At 44.1% G+C, this 21,291-nt stretch overlaps 3 protein-coding genes across 5 annotated transcripts in view; 2 read left to right on the top strand and 1 right to left on the bottom strand.

Annotated features, from left to right (window-relative positions):
• The window catches only part of STXBP2 (syntaxin binding protein 2), a 38,759-nt gene extending 38,462 nt beyond the window's left edge, over positions 1 to 297 (bottom strand). The window contains exon 1 of one of the 2 annotated variants that reach the window (XM_081850138.1): positions 145 to 297. In XM_081850138.1, the coding sequence (XP_081706264.1) occupies positions 145 to 181 (37 nt within the window). In that variant the 5' untranslated portion in view covers positions 182 to 297. The remainder of the gene's footprint in view (positions 1 to 144) is intronic. The other variant, XM_081850139.1, reaches the window with a different exon arrangement.
• A 448-nt stretch (positions 298 to 745) lies between these two features.
• On the top strand, positions 746 to 12,946 carry LOC309335269 (resistin-like). The gene is made up of 5 exons (XM_081850143.1): positions 746 to 771; positions 4,803 to 4,853; positions 9,727 to 9,866; positions 12,346 to 12,423; positions 12,747 to 12,946. Exons 1-5 carry the CDS (start codon positions 761 to 763, stop codon positions 12,881 to 12,883), a joined length of 417 nt encoding a protein of 138 aa, XP_081706269.1. The 5' UTR covers positions 746 to 760; the 3' UTR covers positions 12,884 to 12,946.
• Positions 12,947 to 15,527: 2,581 nt separating this feature from the next.
• LOC309335510 (resistin-like) lies at positions 15,528 to 19,821 on the top strand. 2 transcript variants are annotated; one of them, XM_081850572.1, is made up of 5 exons: positions 16,662 to 16,786; positions 16,942 to 17,056; positions 17,591 to 17,730; positions 18,731 to 18,808; positions 19,623 to 19,821. In XM_081850572.1, the coding sequence occupies exons 3-5, from the start codon at positions 17,607 to 17,609 to the stop codon at positions 19,757 to 19,759; spliced, it is 339 nt and encodes a 112-aa protein (XP_081706698.1). In that variant the 5' UTR covers positions 16,662 to 16,786; positions 16,942 to 17,056; positions 17,591 to 17,606; the 3' UTR covers positions 19,760 to 19,821. The 2 variants fall into 2 exon arrangements, with proteins under 2 accessions (XP_081706697.1, XP_081706698.1); XM_081850571.1 differs by lacking the exons at positions 16,662 to 16,786; positions 16,942 to 17,056 and adding an exon at positions 15,528 to 15,628.
• The last annotated feature ends 1,470 nt before the right edge of the window (positions 19,822 to 21,291 follow it).

Below are 21,291 nucleotides of genomic sequence, written 5' to 3' on the forward strand. Positions count from 1 at the left end.
CCACCCCGCGAAAGCCAAGAACTGCGCGCTCTCTCACACGCGCGCGCGCACGCAAATATATCTGGATACACACAGGGTGTGGGGCACGCGTGTCGTGGCCCCTGTCGGGCGAGCGCCCTCCTCCCGCCGCCTGTCCCCACTCACTCTCGCCCACTATCGCCTTCAGTCCCGCCGGCGCCATGACTCCCGCGTCCCGCTTCGGCTCCTGCTGTCCCAGAGGCCAACACTTCCGCGTCTGCAGGCGGGCGGAGCCGACCTCGGGACTCGCCCCTTTTGTGAGCCGGCCTGCGGGAGGCGCACCTCGGGCGTGCAGGGCGGGGTGCTCCGCTTCCGCGCGGAGGGCCTGCCCGAGCGCACCTGCGCACCACGCAGGCTGGTTCCGACGGCCAGCCCGGTCCTGCTCTGACAGGACGGCCGGCCCCTTGCAGGTGAAGGGCCGCCCAACTCCGTGCACGGGGTCGGGCTACAAACCCGATGCCGGAACAGGATGGCTCCACAGACAGATGCACTTCGCGCAGGACGCGTGGCAGGGTGGGGTGCATCTTCCAGCTCGCGGCGGACACGTGTCCAGGGGTGTCAATACTATGAATAAAATATTGGGGGTCCGAGTAAGCCCCGTCATGGGCATAGCCAAACAGAACGGAGGGGAAACTGCCCTTCCTAAATCAGTACAAATCTGATGATATGCCCCCCTTGTTATGGGTCAGGAAAAGCGTGAGGAAAAAGAACCAGTTCATCTGGTGGTTTCACAGGTCCTGAAATGAAGCAAAGGCACGTTTTATTTTGACATCATTGTCCCAGATCACTCCCTATCACCCACAGGAAACAAGCTTCAGACATCTGAAGGCAGCCCTGTTTAGGGAAGTTTTTAATGCTTGAAGTTTTATTCTGTTTTTAGTGTTCTGCTGGGAGCCGCCCAGAGTGGCTGGGGAAGCCCAGCCAGATGGGCGGGGTATAAATAATAAAATTATTATTATTATTATTATTATTATTATTATTATTATTATTAAGCTTCCCACCTGCATTTTCTGCTTAAACTTCTAAGCCCTTCAGTCGTTTTCTGCAGCTGCTCCCAGTTCATGACAGTGCAAGGCCTCAAGAGGGGTCTCCTGCTCTTTGTAGCAGCAGCTGCTGCTGCTTCCGTATTTCAGTTCTTGAGCCTTTGCATTTCCTTGATTTTGCTGCAGCTTCTCCTGCCACTCCACCAACAATATCACATACTTTCACCATTTTTCTTCCTGCCCACCCTTGGGAACCTCCACATTCCTGAAAACAGCGCAAGGCTCACTTTTGCAATTACTGTTATCTCCTTACCATTCAGATAAATGCTAAACTGACGACTTTACTTCACTGCTTGGGCCCAGAAGGTCTATACAGTGGTACCTCGGGTTACATACGCTTCAGGTTACAGACTCCGCTAACCCAGAAATAGTACCTCGGGTTAAGAACTTCAGGATGAGAACAGTAATCATGCTCCGGCGGCGCGGCAGCAGCAGGAGGCCCCATTAGCTAAAGTGGTGCTTCAGGTTAAGAACAGTTTCAGGTTAAGAACGGACCTCCGGAATGAATTAAGTACTTAACCCGAGGTACCACTGTACTGTATTAATCTATTCTCCCTTCCTGCTGTGGCACAGGATGCAAATCCGTATGAAGTACATCGGGATGAGCACTTTAATTCCCATATAAATGTGATTGCTGAACAGTACATATTCCCTTTCAGGGTTCAGTTACCAGGAGACTAGATCAATATGCAACTGCATTATGTGCATTGAGTGCCACTTGTGTTTTTGGCAACATATATGAAGAAATGATTAAAGACCAATTGTTCTGGAAACCTTCCAGACTTCAAGGGAAACCCTTAATGGAAAGGCAGCTTACTTTGAATGTAGCTGTTGAAATAGCAAGAGGGCTGAGAATACTCTTCACTGTGCCAAATCCAGTGCCGGATTTATGTATAGGTTAAGTAGGCTGAAGCCTAGGGCCTCTAAATCTAGGGGGCCTCGCCAGCCTGCCCACTCCCCAGCAGGCAGTCTCCCCTCTCCCAAAATTGCAAACCCAAGACTTCATGTGAGGGCAGGACAACTCAGGCCTCTAAATCTAGGGGGCCTCGCTAGCCTGCCTGCTCCCCAGTTCCGCAGTCTCCCCTCTCCCAAAATTGTAAACTCAATACTTCGTGCAAGGGCAGGGCAACTCAGGCCCAGCAACTATTAGACTTAGGGCTAGCTAGTGGGGTCCAATTTGAAGCAGTGGGGCACAACTTGAATTTTTTATTTTTTTTTTGTAGGGCCCCAGTTCACAGCCAAAGTCTGCAAAATCTTATAGATATAAATAAAATCCATCTAGATTGCCCTGGTGCAGGGGCCCCCTTAGGAGTGGCCCACGGGGCCCCAATTTGGCCCAATTGCTCCAATTGCCTTAAGGTCAGCCCTGATGAGACTGTGCAGGGGTTGGACTGACAAGCCGTGCACCTTCTAGGTCCCTGGTGTCACCATTCAGAGTACAGACTCAAGGACTTGTTATGGAAATAAAGGGAGGGCACTTACTGGAAATCAGTTTTGTAAACTCTTCCCCCCAAAACCCCAAGACAATGAGCCCAGCCACCTTTTATTCACAGCCGCATAAGCACTACATTACAGCATGGCCATAAACTTGTACGTTCAACTGCTGAAATATACGTAGCAAAGGTGATTTATGTTACTGCTTTATGAATGAACACTGTGTTTTATGAATGAACTCTATTTTGTGAATTACCTAAGAGCCACCAACAGGGAGCTCTAGAATCTGACAGCTAACCAATTGGGTACTACCAAACAGCGACCCCTGTTGCTGAAAGCAGGTAACCAGCAGGAAATGTTTCAGCTCAGCCTTTGCACTGTTGACTGAACATCCCCTGCTGTGCAGTTAATAGAGAACGCTCGTAAATTGTATCCCTTCTAGCATCCTGGCCAACTCTATTACGTTGGTGTAAACCCTGGTGCACCAGAAGCACAGAATAGCAGCAAATAAAATCCGCTCATACGTCAACAACTGATAAGACTTGTCAACCAGTTCTTCCAAAGTCTTCCTAAACGATAAAGCTCCAAAATACAGGCCAAAAGAGAGCAGGTATTGGAAGAGCGAGGCATACAATGGGCACCACCAGTGAAAAGGCCCTGCTCTGTGTAACTCCTGCCCTGTCATTTGCTAGGGTGCCCACTTGCCCTCCTTCTTGACATGGAATGCTCTCTGTTGGAGTCTCCAGGTCCAATACAAAGACCATAAGAAGGGAGAGCAGGGACCTTGAAGTTCCCAACAGCTGTTAAGCAAGCAAGCAAGCAAACACACAGGTCACCTTTGTCACAGTCAGGATGCCTATGTTCTGGCCAGGCCTCCACCCAATCTTGTTTTTGTACAATCCTGTTTGTCCTCAGTAACCAAAATTATGTTATCAACATATACAAGCAGAAAAGTTGTTTTCCTTCATTTGCAAGGAATTGTACAAAACCAAGTGGCACTAATAAAGAAAAGTTCAAGGGTGGCAAGAGAAAGCAAACTAAAAATGCTTTTGCAGTTCATCAAAACTATCCAGCAATATCAAATTATAGGAAAACTGGTGCCTCCTTCCCAAATCCCAGGAAGCTTCCGCCCAGCTTAGGGAGGCACAATGTTCTGACGGGGTCCAAGAACCTGCCCGCCACCTTCCTAAAGCCCACTCAGCTTTGGGAAGGAGGCCAGAGGGCTCTAGCATCCTGTGCTTTTGTAGCTAGGGGGTGCTCTTGATCCATCATTTTCAAAACACAGGTATCCTCAACAGCATAGAGTGCCTTTTACAGCTTACATTTATTTGTTGAATTTATATCTTGCCTTTACTCCCCAAACAGCCCAAGGTGACATTTTAAAAAAGTATTCTAAAATAGCTAAAATATTCTAAAAGCAGTTTAAAAAAAATCTAAAAGTAGTTTCAGTTAAAAACATCCTAAAAACATTATTTTGCCTAATGATCTGAGGGTCGCAAGGAACAGTATTCTGTGGACACGAAATGTGAACTCCTGAAAGAATGATGGAGGCATATGGCATTCCACAAACGGGGAACAACCATTGATTGCAAAGGCTCTGTTATGTGCCACAAGTCAGTGCCAACTCAGATCATAGAGTCTGGAGGTGCTTGATGTTCAGAAGGCACAATTTTAGATATTTGGGTCCCAAGCCATTTCGGGCTTTATGTGCTGGTGGGAATATCTTGAATTGGGTTTGTTATCTCACTGGCAGCCAATTCAGTGCTTTCAGCACTGGTGACACATGATTCCACCAGGCTGCCTCACTTACCAATTCAGTAGACACATTGTACACTAGTGCAGCCTCTGGACCATCTTCAATGGCAGCCGCAAGAAAAACACATTATAGTAGATCACACAGAAAGTCACTAGACCTTAGTATAAACATCCTGATCCTAAGAGTTGCAAAAATATCATTATATCTAATCTTTTTGTTCACCAGCAAACATTAATTATCACCCTCTCATAAGCAGGAACCAGACGCCACATAGACAATGAAATCTTTTTTGTTGTACACCTATTATTCAGGAACTACAGAGAGAAAGATGTGGCCTTCCCATAATTAAGCATGTACGCCCCGCCCCCCAATACTTCAAATCTATTTCACTAAACACAATGGTAAGCTACCAGGAATGACAATAGTTCAAAAAACTTAGGCATTACATTATTCACTCTCTCAGGAAGCCCTATAGAGATTAGTTAGCATGAAACTTTACTTTTCAATGGTTAGCTCATAGCTCCAACAGGACCTCCTCTTTGCTCCTCGAGGATCTCAAAGATCAACCCTGCGCTTTGCTGGACCACAGACCAAAGGAACAGGTGAGAGACATTGTTATCTTGCTGGCACAGAATCCTGAAGGTGAGAACTTAACTCTCAGAGAGCTATGATCCCTGACTTTGCATTCCACTTGCCCAACTTTGGGCTCAACCCTATGACCCTGAAATTAAGAGTATCATTCTCTGCTAAGCTACATATCTGTTTGCAACTACAGTGGTACCTCGGGCTAAGTACTTAATTCATTCCAGAGGTCCGTTCTTAACCTGAAACTGCTCTTAACCTGAAGCACCACTTTAGCTAACGGAGCCTCCTGCTGCCGCCACGCCACCGGAGCACAATTTCTGTTCTCATCCTGAAGCAAAGTTCTTAACCTGAAGCACTATTTCTGGGTCAGCGGACTCTGTAACCTGAAGTGTATGTAACCTGAGGTACCACTGTAGAGAGGTGGAAAGTGAACTGTGTTTATTTGACTGTACCTTTTGCTGCCATGGGAGGAAAGTTGTGTATGCTGTTGACCATTCCTATGTTTAACCTTCTTCATAACAATTATTTAAAAAAATTCTTTTTAGTAAACTTTAAACCTTTAATCTTAAAATTTGGGGGTCTCCATTGATTCAGCACCCACATCTAAAAGTCCAGTTCCACACCACCTTGGAGGTCCTTGGGGGAGACCCAGGGATGGTTTTAGGCTGTGTGGTGGAAGGTAGCCTTGTAGGAAATTAAATCCTTTCACCTGGTAGCAGTAAAGTTTTAAAGGGAAGGGTGTGCAATCAGAGGTGTTGTGTATTGAGTCAAAGGATTTTATATCTGTATTATGATTGTCTGTATTTGCATTAGGGTAAAGTAACTGCCTTTTGGTTCCAGAGGGTACAGCTACTATTGGTTCATTTAAGCTGCTGTATTTGGATCCTCTGTCTTATTGGTTTCCTCCAAAAGGCAGGACTGTGATTGCCTGATATTGTTCCCTCCAAAATGTATCCTTCTAGCTAGTTCCCTGTCCCTATAAATGTAGCTCTCCCCTCCTCAGGCCCCAGTCTTGTTTGCTTTAATAAAGAAGTGTTACTAGAGAACTGTCTCCAGCATATTATGTCAAGAGAGCAGAAATCACAAACCCCACGCTACAACTATTGGCGACGAGGATGGGATCCGGAATGCTGAGGAGCGGTTAAACGCAGCCCTGCCTCAGAGTCCGGATTGTAGCTAAGAACAAGACTCACTGGCCAGCTGAGAAGACGACCCTGCCCACAGGACAATGGAGAGTCCAAAGGTATTGGAGCCCTTCCAGCCATCAGAGCCCCACACGTGGGAAGACTACGTCGAACGATTCGAGTTCTTCGCAGTGGCTCAAGGGATCACCGATGCCAGCAAAAGAAGGGCTACATTCCTGAGCTACTGTGGGCCTGAGATCTTCGAGCTGGCTAAGGCATTGCTTGCTCCAGCGAAGCTAAGTGAGACATCTCTCAAAGATATTCTTGCCTGCCTAACAAGCCATTTGGCGCCTACTGAGACCAAGATGGCCCGGCGGATGGAGTTTCATAAGAGGCAGCAGCGTGCTGGGGGGTCTGTATCTGCATTTCTAGCTGAACTGCGGAAGCTCGCTCAGCACTGCGACTTCCAAGATCATGTCAAGAGAGCAGAAATCACAAACCCCACGCTACAACAAGAGGTGGACACTCCGTCCTAGCCAGAACTCCCTTCTGCACATGGCTCAGGTCCCAGGGTGCAGCTGGGGAGCCGTCAGCCCTGCTTGTGCTGTGCTGTGTAGTTGCCTCTCGAGGCGGCAATAATGCAATAACACTGGGAAGTTTTGCACAACTAATAAAGTGGAATGAAGCATGGACAATCCAGTATAAATCCACCAGTAAGACAATAATATTTTGTCAATGACGTACTACAAAATACACCTGTAAAAAGACTCCCACCAGTCTGTAGGGACCCCCAATATATCTAAATGTCACTGATTTTATTACAGTACTCTTGCCAGAAACACGACCATCTGACTGGTTTTTATCTTTGTAGCTGGGCTTAGTTTTGTTGGAATGGTTGTTCAGATATTTAATTTGTGTCTATCTTAGGGTTGGATTTGATCTATTGATGGGTTGATTTCATTGACTATAAAAACGGTTTTATTGTATGGTTTAATTCTCACTGTTTTCCTTTGTATGTCTCCAGGATATTTATGATAAATAAATACACCATAGTGCACATGCCACCCTTTTCAAATATCTACAGGTACACTTCAATGTGTCTGGTGTTCAGCCTCCACCCTATTGTAAAACACCACTGTAAATGGACAGCTGAGAAATGGAAGCTGTTTGCACAGTCTTTGCTGTTTTGCATAAAAAATGTTTGAAGTAGATTTATATCACTAAAAGCTTTCAGCAGTAAGGATGCCCCAACCCCTAACGCTAACCAGGAAATATTGTGATAACATTGTACAACGGGGTGTTCTAGGGGGTGTCCCTATTGTGGACAGGTTGTATATGTGCACCTTTGGGGCAGAGGAGTAAAATGTTTTGAAAGGTGAAACCAGTCAGGTGGGCGTGTTTGCAAAACTGTACTTAAAGCGGGGGTAGTTTGGTTGGTGAATGAAACTTCTGGAAAGAAAATTGTGCTTTTGAAGGTACGTGGCTTTTGACAAAGTAATGATGAAAAATAACAGTAGGCAGGCTTTTATATCTTCTGGATTCATATTCCAAGTAAGGCTATCAACAGATTGATGCTGTACATTAATGTCTTAAGATATATATTGATAATTCTTGCTCATAAATGATCTGATTAATAGCTTATCTCTAATAGACTTAATTAATTAATTAATTAATTAATTAATTAATTACCAATTAAACCCTCAGTAGAGACAATGTTTTGAGAAGGCTGAGGGAAGTATCTGTATTGGTATTCATAGCGGTTTCTTTTGACTCTGCGGCAGATTCAAATTGAATTGGGTTAGGAATGTCATCTTAATTGCACTTCAAGGACCTTAGTTTCAATTAACTTTTTTTTTAAAAAAATCCAACCTGGTGGTGATTATAGATAATAATTAAGCTATACCATGGGATTGATCACCACCTTCTGCAAGTTAATTGATTCCCTCCTTCTCCAAGGTGTTTTTATTTTTCTGAAGGACAAACTACACATAACACGCAAAATGCCCTCCATCTTCCTTTCTCCCTTCCTGATCCCAGATGCCCATTTATCCTGGGAAATACACTTCTGGAATTCCACTGGGATGGAAATGAGAGTTAAAACAGCCAGTGGGGGGGAAAGTTTCATATGCCCTTCGGCATGGAGGTTGTGCGCTGAAAGCCCTACATTTTTCTGTATATAGAAAATGAAAACCTTGATCCTGTCTTTCACACATTGACATGTAACATGTAGTTTGCCCCAGATGTATCAGCATATGCTATCTGTAGTATTGGTTGGGAGGTTCAGGCCACATTTATACCATATATTTAAAGCACAATGATATCCCTTTAAACAGTTACTGCTTCCTCCAAACAACTCTGGGAGTTGTAGTTAAGGGTGCTGAGAGTTGTTAGGATATCCCTATTTCCCTCCCAGGGCCACAATTCCTAGAGTGGTGTAAGAATCAACCCGTCTTTGCAGGCAACCCTAGTCATTGTAGCTCTGTGAGGACAATAGAGGTCTCTTAGTAACTCTCAGTACCACATTACCACATTACCCATCCATGATCAACAGTACTTCTGTCTTATCTGAATGAAGTTCTGCTCAGTTGCTTACAGCCACCAGGTAGTTCAGGTTTTCAGCCATGGGTCAGATTTGTGCAATTCTCCACCTCTCCCCAGTGCAACATTTCAAAAAGAAGCTTAGTCTTGCTCAAGTGACTCGGAGAGACTTATGGCATAAATGAAATAGTGATGATGACTTATAATCTTAGATGTCTTCTAGTGACCGTGTCATTGGTGCAGGTTTGCTGACACTGTGTGTCCTGCATGAAAAGAAACACACCTAAAGAAAATCCCCAAACAGATTCTCTGACAGTGCTCAGCCTTAGCGAGCTTAGCACCAGCACTGGAAAATGTCAGGGTCAGTATTGCAGCCTACCAAGGACAGAGAACAGGCATAGGAAGTCCTACATCAGACAGCAGTGCCTCCCACCCTCCCTTGACTGGAAGCAGAGGTGAAAAAGGGAAGAGTGGGAATTCTCTCTGCAGTGGCACCAAGAATCCTGGGGGCCTTACATTTCCTTTATGGGGAACATTGCAGCACCCACGTGGCCTCTGTAATACAAAAAGTAATAGGCCTCATGACCGCATACTGGTATCTTCAGTTGGTTCCAATAAATACATTGTTCCTACATGGGTGGCGCTGTGGGTTAAACCACAGAGCCTAGGGTTTGCCGATCAGAATGTGGGCAGTTCGAATCCCCGCGACGGGATGAGCTCCCACTGCTCGGTCCCTGCTCCTGCCAACCTAGCAGTTCAAAAGCACGTCAGAGTGCAAGTAGATGAATAGGTACCGCTCCGGCGGGAAGGTAAACGGCGTTTCTGTGCGCTGCTCTGGTTCACCAGAAGCAGCTTAGTCATGCTGGCCACATGACCCGGAAGCTGTACGCCGGCTCCCTTGGCCAGTAAAGCAAGATGGGCACCGCAACCCCAGAGTCGTCCACAACTGGACCTAACGGTCAGGAGTCCCTTTACCTTTACGTCTTCTTATGACTCAACTCTTACTTTCTGGTTAGACTGTGATGCTGATAATCCCAAGGTTGCAGGTTTGATCCCCATATGGGATGACTGCATATTCTTGTATTGCAGGGGCTGGACTAGATGATCCTCAGGGTCTCGTCCAACTCTATGATTCTACTTCCTCATGCTTTTCCTCCAAATTTTGCCATTCGTGACATGGCATAGTATACAATAGCTGGATTTTTTTTATTTTTTTTTATCTGTACAGGAAATTCTTCACCAGCATGATGAAATTCACCATATTCCTGATCTTTGCTGTGGTGTTTCCTGCAAAATATGCAAGTCCTCAGTCATGTGTTATCGATACTCTGATTAATGGGAAGATCCAGGCAGCAATTGATTCCAAAGGTATTTGGATCCAAGGCCCCTTTATGATGCTTGAAAATCTGTTCCCTATTGTCATTCTAAGATTCCCAGGTTCTTCCAGGATTGTCTGTTTCTAATAATAATGTTGAATGCTTCATTTGGAGATTATTACATCACCTAAGTTTTACCCACTGTAAGGTAAAAAGGGGCATGAACCGTAAACCCATTACCCATACCAGAAAAATCCTTCCATTTTTCCTAGATTAAATTCACTCCAGTTTGGTAAAGTTTGCTTCAACTGGGGATCTTGTTTGATTCATAGATGTGATTTCTCATTGGAAAGTGTCTGGAGATGCTGCAATTCAGAGTTGTTGTTGTTTTTTGTTATTCTGCTGCATTAAAGAATTTATGTTAGCTCTAATTGTGATCTCTAATTAGAGATCACACTAGACAAGAGTTTCAAAAAGCATGGGGAAAATGCAGAGAATACTTCACAAAACAGTGCCCTAAAATACATACCTGGACTTGTTTCGATTAATGTCTGCAGGAGACTTTGTGGATTTTTAAGTTATAATTAGGAAAATCTTAATAATTATTCATAAAGGAAACAGTTTATAAGAAATAAATAAGAAGGCTAGATACAGGATAAAGGAAGTCTTTTATTTAGTTGTTTGTATTGTTAAGCTCACTGTATGTTATGTTCACGTTTAATGAGGGTGGATTGTGTACTGGGGTGGGGTGTTTATGTTATGTTGTAAATATTCCAATAAAAATTATTTTAAAAAAGAAAAGAATTTATGTTAGGATAGCTGGCATTTTCTGTAATGCATAGTTAAGAGTCCAATACAGAAATAACAGTTGATGCTCTGATTTAAATGAGTTTAAAATGCAAAACTGAACATATTGTACTAATTTTGAAAATTGGTTGGCAAATTGTTGTTGTTTTTCTTGCAGTTGCAAAACACACGATGGTGATGTAGGGGAAACAGAAATGTTAATTGTTTGCTTTACAGCTGAAGTGGCACATAATTTAATTTTAATTTGCTTTAAATCAAGGGAAGAGAAAGTGGCAACACTAATGTTTAGTCTTGTTTTCTTGTGGCTCAGATGGAGAAATCTGGGGAGACACTCATTTCTGCTCCCAGTCTTTGTGTAGACAGACACAAAAATGATTAGTAATGATTAGTAATTTTGTTAACAAGGAGCAACCAAGAACCAAGAGGATTAAAAAAGAAAGTTTTCAGACTAGGAGATGCCTGGCATAACTTTTCTCTTGCCCTGAGAATTCCTTAAGAGATGTGAACTGTACAGTTGTCGATTGTGTGAAAGATTTTGCATCTTCAGGAGCTACTGATATATAGTGTGCACAAGCAATTCAGAGAGATTCATGTGACAAATGTAATATGGAAATCAATCTTGCATCTTTGAAGGAGTAGGATGATTTTTTAGCTATGGGGTCAAGCATACAAGCCTTCTCTTGGAGGGCAAGGAATATACAGTGGTACCTCTGGTTACATACTTAATTCGTACAGTTTCGTTTTTAACCTGAAACTGTTCTTAACCTGAAGCACCACTTTAGCTAATGGGGCCTCCCGCTGCCATCGCGCCGCCAGAGCACGATTTCTGTTCTCATCCTGAAGCAAAGTTCTTAACCTGAGTGGACGTGCCCAAGGATTAAGGTCTTTTGGGAAATGATCTATAATGAACTGAAAAAGGTACTTAAGTACACCTTTCCTAAGAAACCGGAGGCCTTTCTCCTGGGCATAGTCGGCCAATTGGTGTTAAAGAAAGATAGGAATTTCTTTATGTACGCTACAACAGCAGCAAGAATACTTATCGCGAAGTACTGGAAGACACAAGAGCTACCCACCGTGGAAGAATGGCAGATGAAGGTGATAGACTACATGAGTTTGGCAGAGATGACGAGCAGAATCCGAGACCAGGGAAGAGAGACGGCGGAGGAAGATTGGAAAAAATTTAAGGACTATCTAAAGAAACATGCAAAAATTAGTGAATGTTAGATTGATGCTGGATGAGAAAATTAGGGGTTAACAGCGGTAATGGATAAGTTAAAAGAAAATGAGTGTTTTTAAAATTAAGTTGGAAATAAGGGAGGGATTTGATAAACAATTATAGACATGAGAATGCAGGAAGGAGAGGTATGAGGAGGTCAGGAAAGTAAGGTATAAGAAATTAAGACTCGAAATTATATGTGTTTTATGTTTTTTGTTATGTATTTATGTTCTGTTTGTGTGGATAAAAACTTTGTGGAAACTTTAATAAAAATTAATTAAAAAAAAAAGTTCTTAACCTGAGGTAATATTTCTGGGTTAGCGGAGTATGTAACCTGAAGAGCCTGTAACCTGAGGTACCACTGTACTTCAAATGTATGGGGTGTATACAGCATCAGAATGAATATTATGTTGCTTGTAGCTGTCTAAATAGCAGCAAGAAGAAAGCTTTTCTATTTGAGCAACGATGGCATGCAGTAGAATCCTAACCCTCCTGTCTTTATTTACAGTGCACTCACTTCTGGCAAAGAGAAAGCTGATTTGCACAACCGCATTTTCTCGTGGTGCTAATGCCTACTGTCCTTCAGGTAAGACGTATTTTTGGGAGAAGAGCAGAGACTGGGAGGGTATTAGGAGCAGGGACATGGAGGACAGGAAAATGACTTACTCTCTGGGTAGCAGCTAAACACATCTCCATGGATCTCTGCTTGCTTTGTTTGGTCATGCGTATAAAATCCAAGGTCATGGCTGAGGGAAACTGGTTGGGTGTCTAAAACTGTGGCATTAGCATAGCAGCACCAAGGACTTGCATCTCAGCTGTGATGGTGTCTGATTAGATGGATATCCTTCACATCATGGGGATAAAAGTGCTCTGCTGCCTGTTTCTCTAACTTCTCTCTTCCACTCCCAGGGTACCTGGCCACTGGATGTGCCTGTGGAATGGCTTGTGGTTCCTGGGATATTCGTGGTGATACTGCCTGCCACTGCCAGTGTGCCAACATTGACTGGACTTCTGCCCGGTGCTGCAAAGTGGCCATTGTTGGCTGATATCTCCCCAGCTCCCTGTTGACTCCAGTTTCTATGCTCAATAAACTCGCTTCTATGATTTTATGAACATTCTTTTGGATTAGTCTTTTTTTTTAATGTATCTCAACAGTGGCAGCTGTTGAGAGATGTCAGAAATCCATCTTCTTCTACTTCCTGGTGTGACAAGTTCACGAGTCTTAAAGGAAAATAACAAGAACAACAACAATAACAATATATTTATACCCTGCCCATCTGGCTGGGTTTCCCCAGCTTCCTGCAGCCAATCAGAAGCCCTGCCTTGGTTTCTGTATGTTTGGGAAGTTAAACGGACTTCCGGAACAGATTCCGTTCAGCTTCCAAGGTACGACTTATTATCTGAAAGGATGCACAGCAAAGTCAGCTAAAACAAAATCTTAAGCATTTCAAAAGAAAACATTACTAAAGGAAGTCAAATATAAAATGTATATTTAAAACAGCATAATTAGCAAGATAATAAAATAATATCATAAGCATAGAACATATCAGCTGCTGTTGCTGCGAATTCTGCCAATGGTGGTTCCTGGTGGCTGTGGAAGTTCAGGCTCAGTGACCTGGGTCTGTATTAAGGGACAGCCAAGATGGTCTCTGGTCTCTTCGGCAGCTTCAGCTTTTGCAAGAATGACATTGGGGAAGCGTTGCAGAACAAATAAGCAGTATAAATCCACCACTAATTCACTATTTTTGTGTCAATGACATGCTGCAGAATACACCCACAAAAATCTGCACCGGTCTGGAGCGGTCCTCAATACCTCTCAATGTCACTGATTTGATTTGATTGCAGAATCATGACAATTTGACTGGTTTTTCGCTATTGTAGCTGGGCTGAGTTTTGTTCGATTAGTTTAGGGTTGCCATATTTCAAAAAGTGAAAATCCGGCAAAGTTGTTGAGCAAAATCTTGAAAAGTTGAAAAGGGCACAGTCCTTCAATGGCTGCGCTCGTTTCTCTCTGGTCGGGGACAGAGGGTGACGCTTGGGGGGGAATTGTCATCGCGCCACTCCTTGGTGTGTGGAGTGCCTCAGGGTGCGATACTCTCCCCGATGCTTTTTAACATCTTTATGCGCCCCCTCGCCCAGCTTGTCCGGAGTTTTGGGCTGGGCTGCCATCAGTATGCCGATGACACCCAACTTTATCTGTTGATGGATGGCCATCCTGACTCGGCCCCAGACACACTGACCAGATGTCTGGAAGCTGTGGCTGGATGGTTACGTGGGAGCCGGCTGAAGTTAAATCCTTCGAAGACAGAGGTCCTCTGGCTGGGACGGGACGATATGGGATTGAGGGGGCAACTCCCATCTCTTGCGGGGGTGCAATTAGTGCCAGCACCGTCCATTAAGAGTTTGGGTGTAATCTTCGATACCTCCCTCTCTATGGAGGTGCAGATTACAGCTATAACAAAGGCGGCATTTTTTCAAGCTAAGCAGTTGGCTCCTTATCTCTCTCACCCTGACCTAGCCACTGTGATCCACGCGACGGTCACCTCCAGACTGGATTATTGTAACTCGCTCTACGTGGGGCTGCCCTTGAGACTGACCCAGAAACTCCAGCGGGTGCAGAATGCCGCGGCGAGACTCCTTATGGGGTCTTCGCTGCGAGTTCACATTCATCCGGTACTATACCAGCTGCACTGGCTCCCGGTGGAGTACAGGATCAGGTTTAAGGTGCTGGTTTTAACCTTTAAAGCCCTATACGGCCTAGGACCCTCGTACCTACGGGACCGCCTCTCCTGGTATGTCCCACAGAGGAACTTATGGTCTGCAAATAAAAACATCTTGAAGGCCTCAGAGAGGTTAGGCTGGTCTCAACTAGAGCCAGGGCTTTCTCGGCTGCGGATCCAATCTGATGGAACGCTCTGTCACAAGAGACTAGGGCCCTGCGGGACCTGACATCTTTCCGCAGGGCCTGCAAGACAGAGCTGTTCCACCAGGCCTTTGGTCAGGGCGCAGCCTGACTCCCTCCTCTGGAATTTTGCTTAACGGTTGCCATCAATTTGATTTTAATTAATTTTTAGAATGAGATGTTTTTAGAATGTTGGATTTATTTGATTGTTGTTAGCCGCCCTGAGCCCGGCTTCGGCTGGGGAGGGCGGGATATAAATAAAATTTATTATTATTATTATTATTATTATTATTATTAATAATAATAATACATAGATGAGCACAATGCACCTCCCACCCTTTCAAATACCTCCATGTGTCCCATGTTCAGCCTCTACCTTCCTGTAAAACACCTTTGTAAACACGAAGAACTTTCTTCAAAAGCTGGTTTCCTGGAAGCTGTTTGCACCACCTTTGTTTGCTGTTTTGCACAGAAGAACTGTGCTCCTATTGTTTGCAAATTGTATTGAGTAGCAAAGCTCTCATTTTTATGCTGGATCGCAAGAGTGGTAGGTCCAGGGGGAAACCCCTGGAATGTCCTAATTCCATGCTACTTGCCATATTCCTTTATTGCAGTAGAGTTTCACAACCAAGAGTTTTGGACAAAAAGCATGCTCTGTCTCTTTGACCTTTGCTTTGTGATCTAAACAAGGAAACGTTGTGAGAACATTGTGCAAGGTGGTGTTCTGGACAGCACCTGGGGGCAAGGAGGTGTAAAATGTTTTGAAAAGGTAAACCAATTGGATTAGAGATTTTGCAGCTCAGCTGTATTTAAAGGGGAGCAGTTTGCTCAGTGAACGAAACTTCTTGAAAGAAATTCAAGTTTTTGCAGGTATGTGCTTTCTGACAAGGTAAGGGTATTTGACAAGGTATTATGTATGGTAGGTGGGATTTTGTATCTTCTGAGAACATAGTCTAAGTAAGGCTCTCAACAGAAGCTTGTCAAACATTAATGCTTTATAATATATATTGTTAACTCTTGTTCATAAATGACTGATTGATTAATAGCTTATCTCTAGTGGACCCAATCAATGAATTTCCTATTGAATCCTCAGTAGAGGTCATTTTTTGAGAGCACTGAATGAAATATCTTTTGACTCTGCTGCAGATTCTAATTGCATACCTTCCAAGTGTCCCAATTTTCCAGAGACAGTCCCAGAATTATAGAAGCAATCTCAATTTCTGATTTGATCACAGAATGTCCTGGTTTTCCTTTTTCCTCCCCTCCATGTTTTGGAGAACAATTAAATGTGGTGTGTGTGTGTAGGAGCAAAAACAGAATCCTATTTATATGGAAAATAAAATACCTGCACCAGATGAAGCTGGCGTACAAGGCCCTTCCTAAACATGAACAATTCACTTTACATTCTATAATTGCAATGCTTCACCAGCCGGCCATTTCTTAGGAAACACAGGGAGTGTTTATTCCTTTATTGTAAATGAAGCCTTACATTGTCTACTCAGAAGTAAGTCCTGTTTTCAATGGAGCTTACTCCCAGGTAACTGGGTAAAGACTGAGTTGCCTTACCTGGCCATACTAAGCATTTTTACTCAGAACTGAGGGAAGTTTTTAATGTTTGATGTTTATTGTGTTTTTAATTTTCTGTTGGCAGCCACCCAGAGTAGCTGGGGCAACCCAGTAAGATGGGTGGCATAGAAATATTATTATTATTATTATTATTATTATTATTATTTATTGAGTTCAGTGGGATTTATTCACTGGTATGTTCCAGATTATTCTCACAGTTTCTACTATTAGTAGTAGTAGTAGTAGTAGTATTATCATGATGATGATTATCCACAGTGCTCTTTTTCTAGAAAAAGAAGTGCTGGAGCTCACCATGAATTCCTCCCTTGTTCTCTACCAGCAACATCTTTCCATCTTCCCACCCACCCACTTTCCCCTCTGCTTTCCCCATATATATATCCCAGACAAAGACAGAGTGCTTGAGGAAGGGTTGTGTGAAACTTGGAAGCTAAACCACCTCTTCATAATAGCCTCTATCCAGGTAACCACAAACAACAACCCAGCAGCAGCAATACAGACCAATTGAAGTTTTCAGACTCCATTTAGGAGCAGTCTCACACTGAGTGTGCTTCAGTAGGTGCAGTCTGGAGGCTATTAGTGCATGAATTACAGTGTGACTACGCCTGTCTTCTCCAGGAAGTTGTACCAGGCAGCTGAAGAAAAGTAAGGCACCCTTGCCACTTTTGCATCAAGAGGCAGCAGCACATTACAGAGCACTCCAAACTGCCAACTGGTATCTTAAGGTGGGGAGGTGGGTTTCTACCTCATCTCACACTGGCTAGATACAACACTGAACAAAAGATTCCAGCATTGCAGGGGTTGGACTAGATAGGTGATTGTTGTGGTGATCTCTTCCAACTCTACAATTCTATGATGCAATGACTCTAGATGTTGAGCTTTTTTTTAAAGGAAACCTACCTTTCAGTCATCAGACAGTTCAGGGTATCAGCCCCTTTGCTGACAGAGCCTGTATTGCAGCCCACCGAGCACAGAGGGCAGGCCCAGGAAGTCCTAAGACAGACAGCCAAGCAGTGCCCCTACCCTCCAATCTCTGGAAGCACCAAGAATCCTGGAGGCCTCATATTTTCTGTATGTGATTGGCTGCAGTGAGGCTTCTGCCTTTGTAATATGAAAAAAGGCCTCAAGGCCTCAAACTGGAATCTTCAGTTGGTCCAAACAAATATATTGCTCCTGTGTCTTCTTATGATTCTATTTCTACTTGTAATCCTTGCCCTCTGGATTCTGCGATTCCTGACAAGGCGGCTGCATTTTTTAATCTCTGCAGGACGTTCTGCAACAGCATGATGAAATTCGCCATATTCCTGTTCTTTGCTGCATTGATTCCTGCAAAGTACGCAAGTGCTCAGACATGTATTATCGAGAGTCTGATTAATGAGAAGGTCCAGGCAGCAGTCGATTCCAAAGGTATTTGGATCTGAGTGCCCTTTATGATGCTGGAAACTCTGGGCCCTATTGTCATTCTATGATTCCCAGTTTCTTCTAGGTCTGCATCCAAGATATGGGAACTGTGGGCTGTTTGATCACCAAACTGTTGCTGGGAAGAGGGATTGATTGTTAAACCACTCTAGACATGGTAGCTCTGTGAAGGAACTAGAACACCACCATTTTTAATTGGGCAGCTTACAGCTAAGACTAAACATGTCTACTCAGAAGTTAGTTATATTGAATTCAGTTGTGTTTACTCCCAAGGTGAATGGAGTTAAGGTTGTAGCTTTGTTTTTTAAAGAACAATACCATTTTGAATTGGGAAACTCGGCACCTTACAGTGCAATCCTAGCCACTAGGATTTGGAAGTAAATTCTCTATTTAGAAGTAAATCCAATGGGACCAACTCCCAAGTTAATGGTGTTAGGAGTGCAGCTTTAGCTAGGGGAGCAAAAGCAAGGATCCACCTCCATCCAACTTTCCAGTGACTCTCCTAGGTAAACCAGTTTACCACCCATGAACTGCAGAGGCACACAGACAGAGAGAAAAGCACCTGTGCAACTACCAGCACTTTGAGAGAAGCTCTGTTCTGAACTTAAAAAGCGGGAGAATGTCGGCTCTGTGTCAGAGTTAATTCCACAGCAAAATGAGATTTTTGTGGCCTGGAGAGGCATAACTCTCAGAAGCTTGAGTGAGATTTCCGTTTTTTGCTATATACCCATACCATACATTTAAATCACATTCCCCATCCCAGAGAATCCTGGGACTTATAGTTTACATCTCACAGAGCTACAGTTCCCAGCACTCTTAACAAACCCCAGTTCCAAGGATTATTTTATGGGCAAATATGCATTAAATGTATGGTGTGTACATAGCCTCAGAATGAAGCCTCTGTTTCCTGTAACTGTCTAAATTGCACAATTAACCAAGTTTTCTATTTGATTCAGTGTAACTCTGATCCTCCTGTCTCTTCTTGCAGTGTCCTCAATCCTCACGAAGGCTCAGCTGACTTGCACAAGCACATCTGCACCTGGTGCTGATGCTTTCTGCCCTTCAGGTGAGACATCTTGCTGGGAGAGAACAGAAAGGGAGAAAATCCATAGCAGAAAGACTGAGGCCAAGGGAGCAAGAAGAGAACTCATTTCCATGGAACTCTGTAGACATGAGTATAAAATATAAGCTCATAGCTGGGGGAAGCTGGTTGGGTTGCTTAGCTGGATTATTAGCACTGCAGTGCCATATGTTGGGTGGGAGATAAATATAGATCACCCATGTGGGTTAATTAATAAAAGATGTGAGGTAATTAATAAGAGATGTGGGGTAATTAATAAACGATCCCTAGATCCAAAGTGCGGGGCTAAACACGCTCCAGTAAGAGAGCCCCAGCAGAGTTTAAAAGACACAAAATGTGCAGCAACAGTGAAGTGTTAGGAATAGAGACCTTCTAATTTCCTGTTTAGTCCACTTACATGTTTTACTTACAAACTTCAAAGGTCTTATTCAGGAGCTATTTCATGCAGCAGCAGGAAAGGCACAGGCAGAAAATTCTTAGGTTACAAAATACAGAAAAATACAGGAAAAAAAGCCCAGACATGTTGCCTGGTTGGCTTCACATTGTGGAAGAGAGTAAACAAAGGAAGCTTCACTTCTTCACTTTCTTCTTTACCGGAGGTGAGCAGGTGTGACGAGTCTGGGAATACAATTTTGTGGTCTTAACCCCTGAAGCTTGATAGTTATATTTGACTGCAATATCCCACACTGAGCACTTGCACCTCAACTGTGATGGTGTCTGATCAGGTGGATATCCTCCACATCATGGGGATTAAAGTGCTCCGCTGCCTGTTTCTCTAACTTCTCTCTTCCATTCCCAGGGTACCTAGCCACTGGATGTGCTTGTGGAATGGCTTGTGGTTCCTGGGATATCCGTGCTGATACTGCCTGTCACTGCCAGTGTGCCAGAATTGACTGGACTGCTGCCCGCTGCTGCAAAGTGGCCATTGTTGGCTGATATCTCCCCAGCTCTCTGTTGACTCCAGCTTCTATGCTCAATAAACATGCACATTTAATTTTCTCATGCCCAAGTATTTTCTTTGAATGTATCTGGAGTAGCAGCTGCTCAGAGATGAGAAACTGGGAACAGAGGAAGCTGCTGTCTTACACAGAATTGCCAAGAGTTCATCGTGCTTCTCTACATTGGCTGGCAGTGGCTCTCCAGGGTTTCAAGCAGGGAGTCTTGCCCAGCTCTTCCTGCGGGTGCTTGAGATCGAACCTGGGACCTTCTGCTTAAAATGCAGGTGCTGTAAGCAGTGAGCATCCATCTGCCTTTGCACCGCAGATTGCGGAGTCAGTGTGGTCAGTGCTGCCACTCAAGTGTCAAGGACTAGGAGGGCTCCCTGTAGTGGCTGGAAGAGGTAGTGGCGCCAGAGCTTGATCCAGGGGGAAGGGGGAGCTATTTATATGGTTTTGTGCCTTCCACGAGGCACTAGCCACAGCTGGAGGATGCAGAGAGGTCTGAGCTGTAGTTTTTGTTAATAGAGAATTAAACTACCAGCTGTTTGTCCTCTTGTGCTCAGGACATCAAGACTCCTAAGAGGCTTTGACTCTCTTCTGTTTGTGCCTCCTGCATCACGCTCGCATTGTGGAATCACACAATTCTACTTTTTCAATACCAAAGTACATACTATATATGGGAAGGGAGAAAGACATTAGAAAGGCAGTAACTTGTTGACACAGGGTGGGTGGAGTGGCAGTGCTTACATGGCTTCTGCCTGGTGGCAGCAAAGGTCTAATGGGAACAGGGAGCAGGCAGAGGGTACTACAAGGGAGTGGGTGGCACTGTGGTCTAAACAACTGAGCCTCTTGGACTTGCCAATCCAAAGGTCGACATTTCTAATCCCCACGACAGGGTGAGCTTCCGTTGCTCTGTCCCAACTCCTGCCAACCTACCAGTTTGAAAGCAAGTCAGTGCAAGTAGATAAATAGGTACCACTGTGGCGGGAAGGTAAATGGCATTTCCATGCGCTCTGGTTTCCGTCATGGTGTTCCATTGCGCAAGAAGTGGTTTAGTCATGCTGGCCACATGACCCAGAAAGCTGTCTGTGGACGAATGCCGGCTCCCTCGGCCTGAAAAGCGAGATGAGCGCCGCAACCCTATAGTTGTCTTTGAATGGACTTAACCATCCAGGGGTCCTTTACGTTTACCTTTACAAGGTATGCACCTGAACCCAGCACTCACCTGTATTCCTATGCACATTCCCAAGAACTTTAGGATTTTTTACTGGATTTAAAGCACTCATCCATTATGAATGTGTTTTTAGCCTCAACCTTATACCCCAAGAGGCTCATACGCCAAAGGAATAAACAACGCTTGGTTTATTACATGAAATGAAAATGACAGGGTATACGGATGCCACTTTCAAACAGCAAAGTTACAATATAAGCAGGCAGCAAATCACACAGCATACACACCTTAAATCTAAAAGAGCAAGGTACCTCCATGAAAATGTCAACTCATTTTTCATTTTCATATATAGTTAACAT

This window comes from Podarcis erhardii, assembly GCF_964252035.2.
Source record: "Podarcis erhardii genome assembly, chromosome: 2".
Taxonomy (NCBI): domain Eukaryota; kingdom Metazoa; phylum Chordata; class Lepidosauria; order Squamata; family Lacertidae; genus Podarcis; species Podarcis erhardii.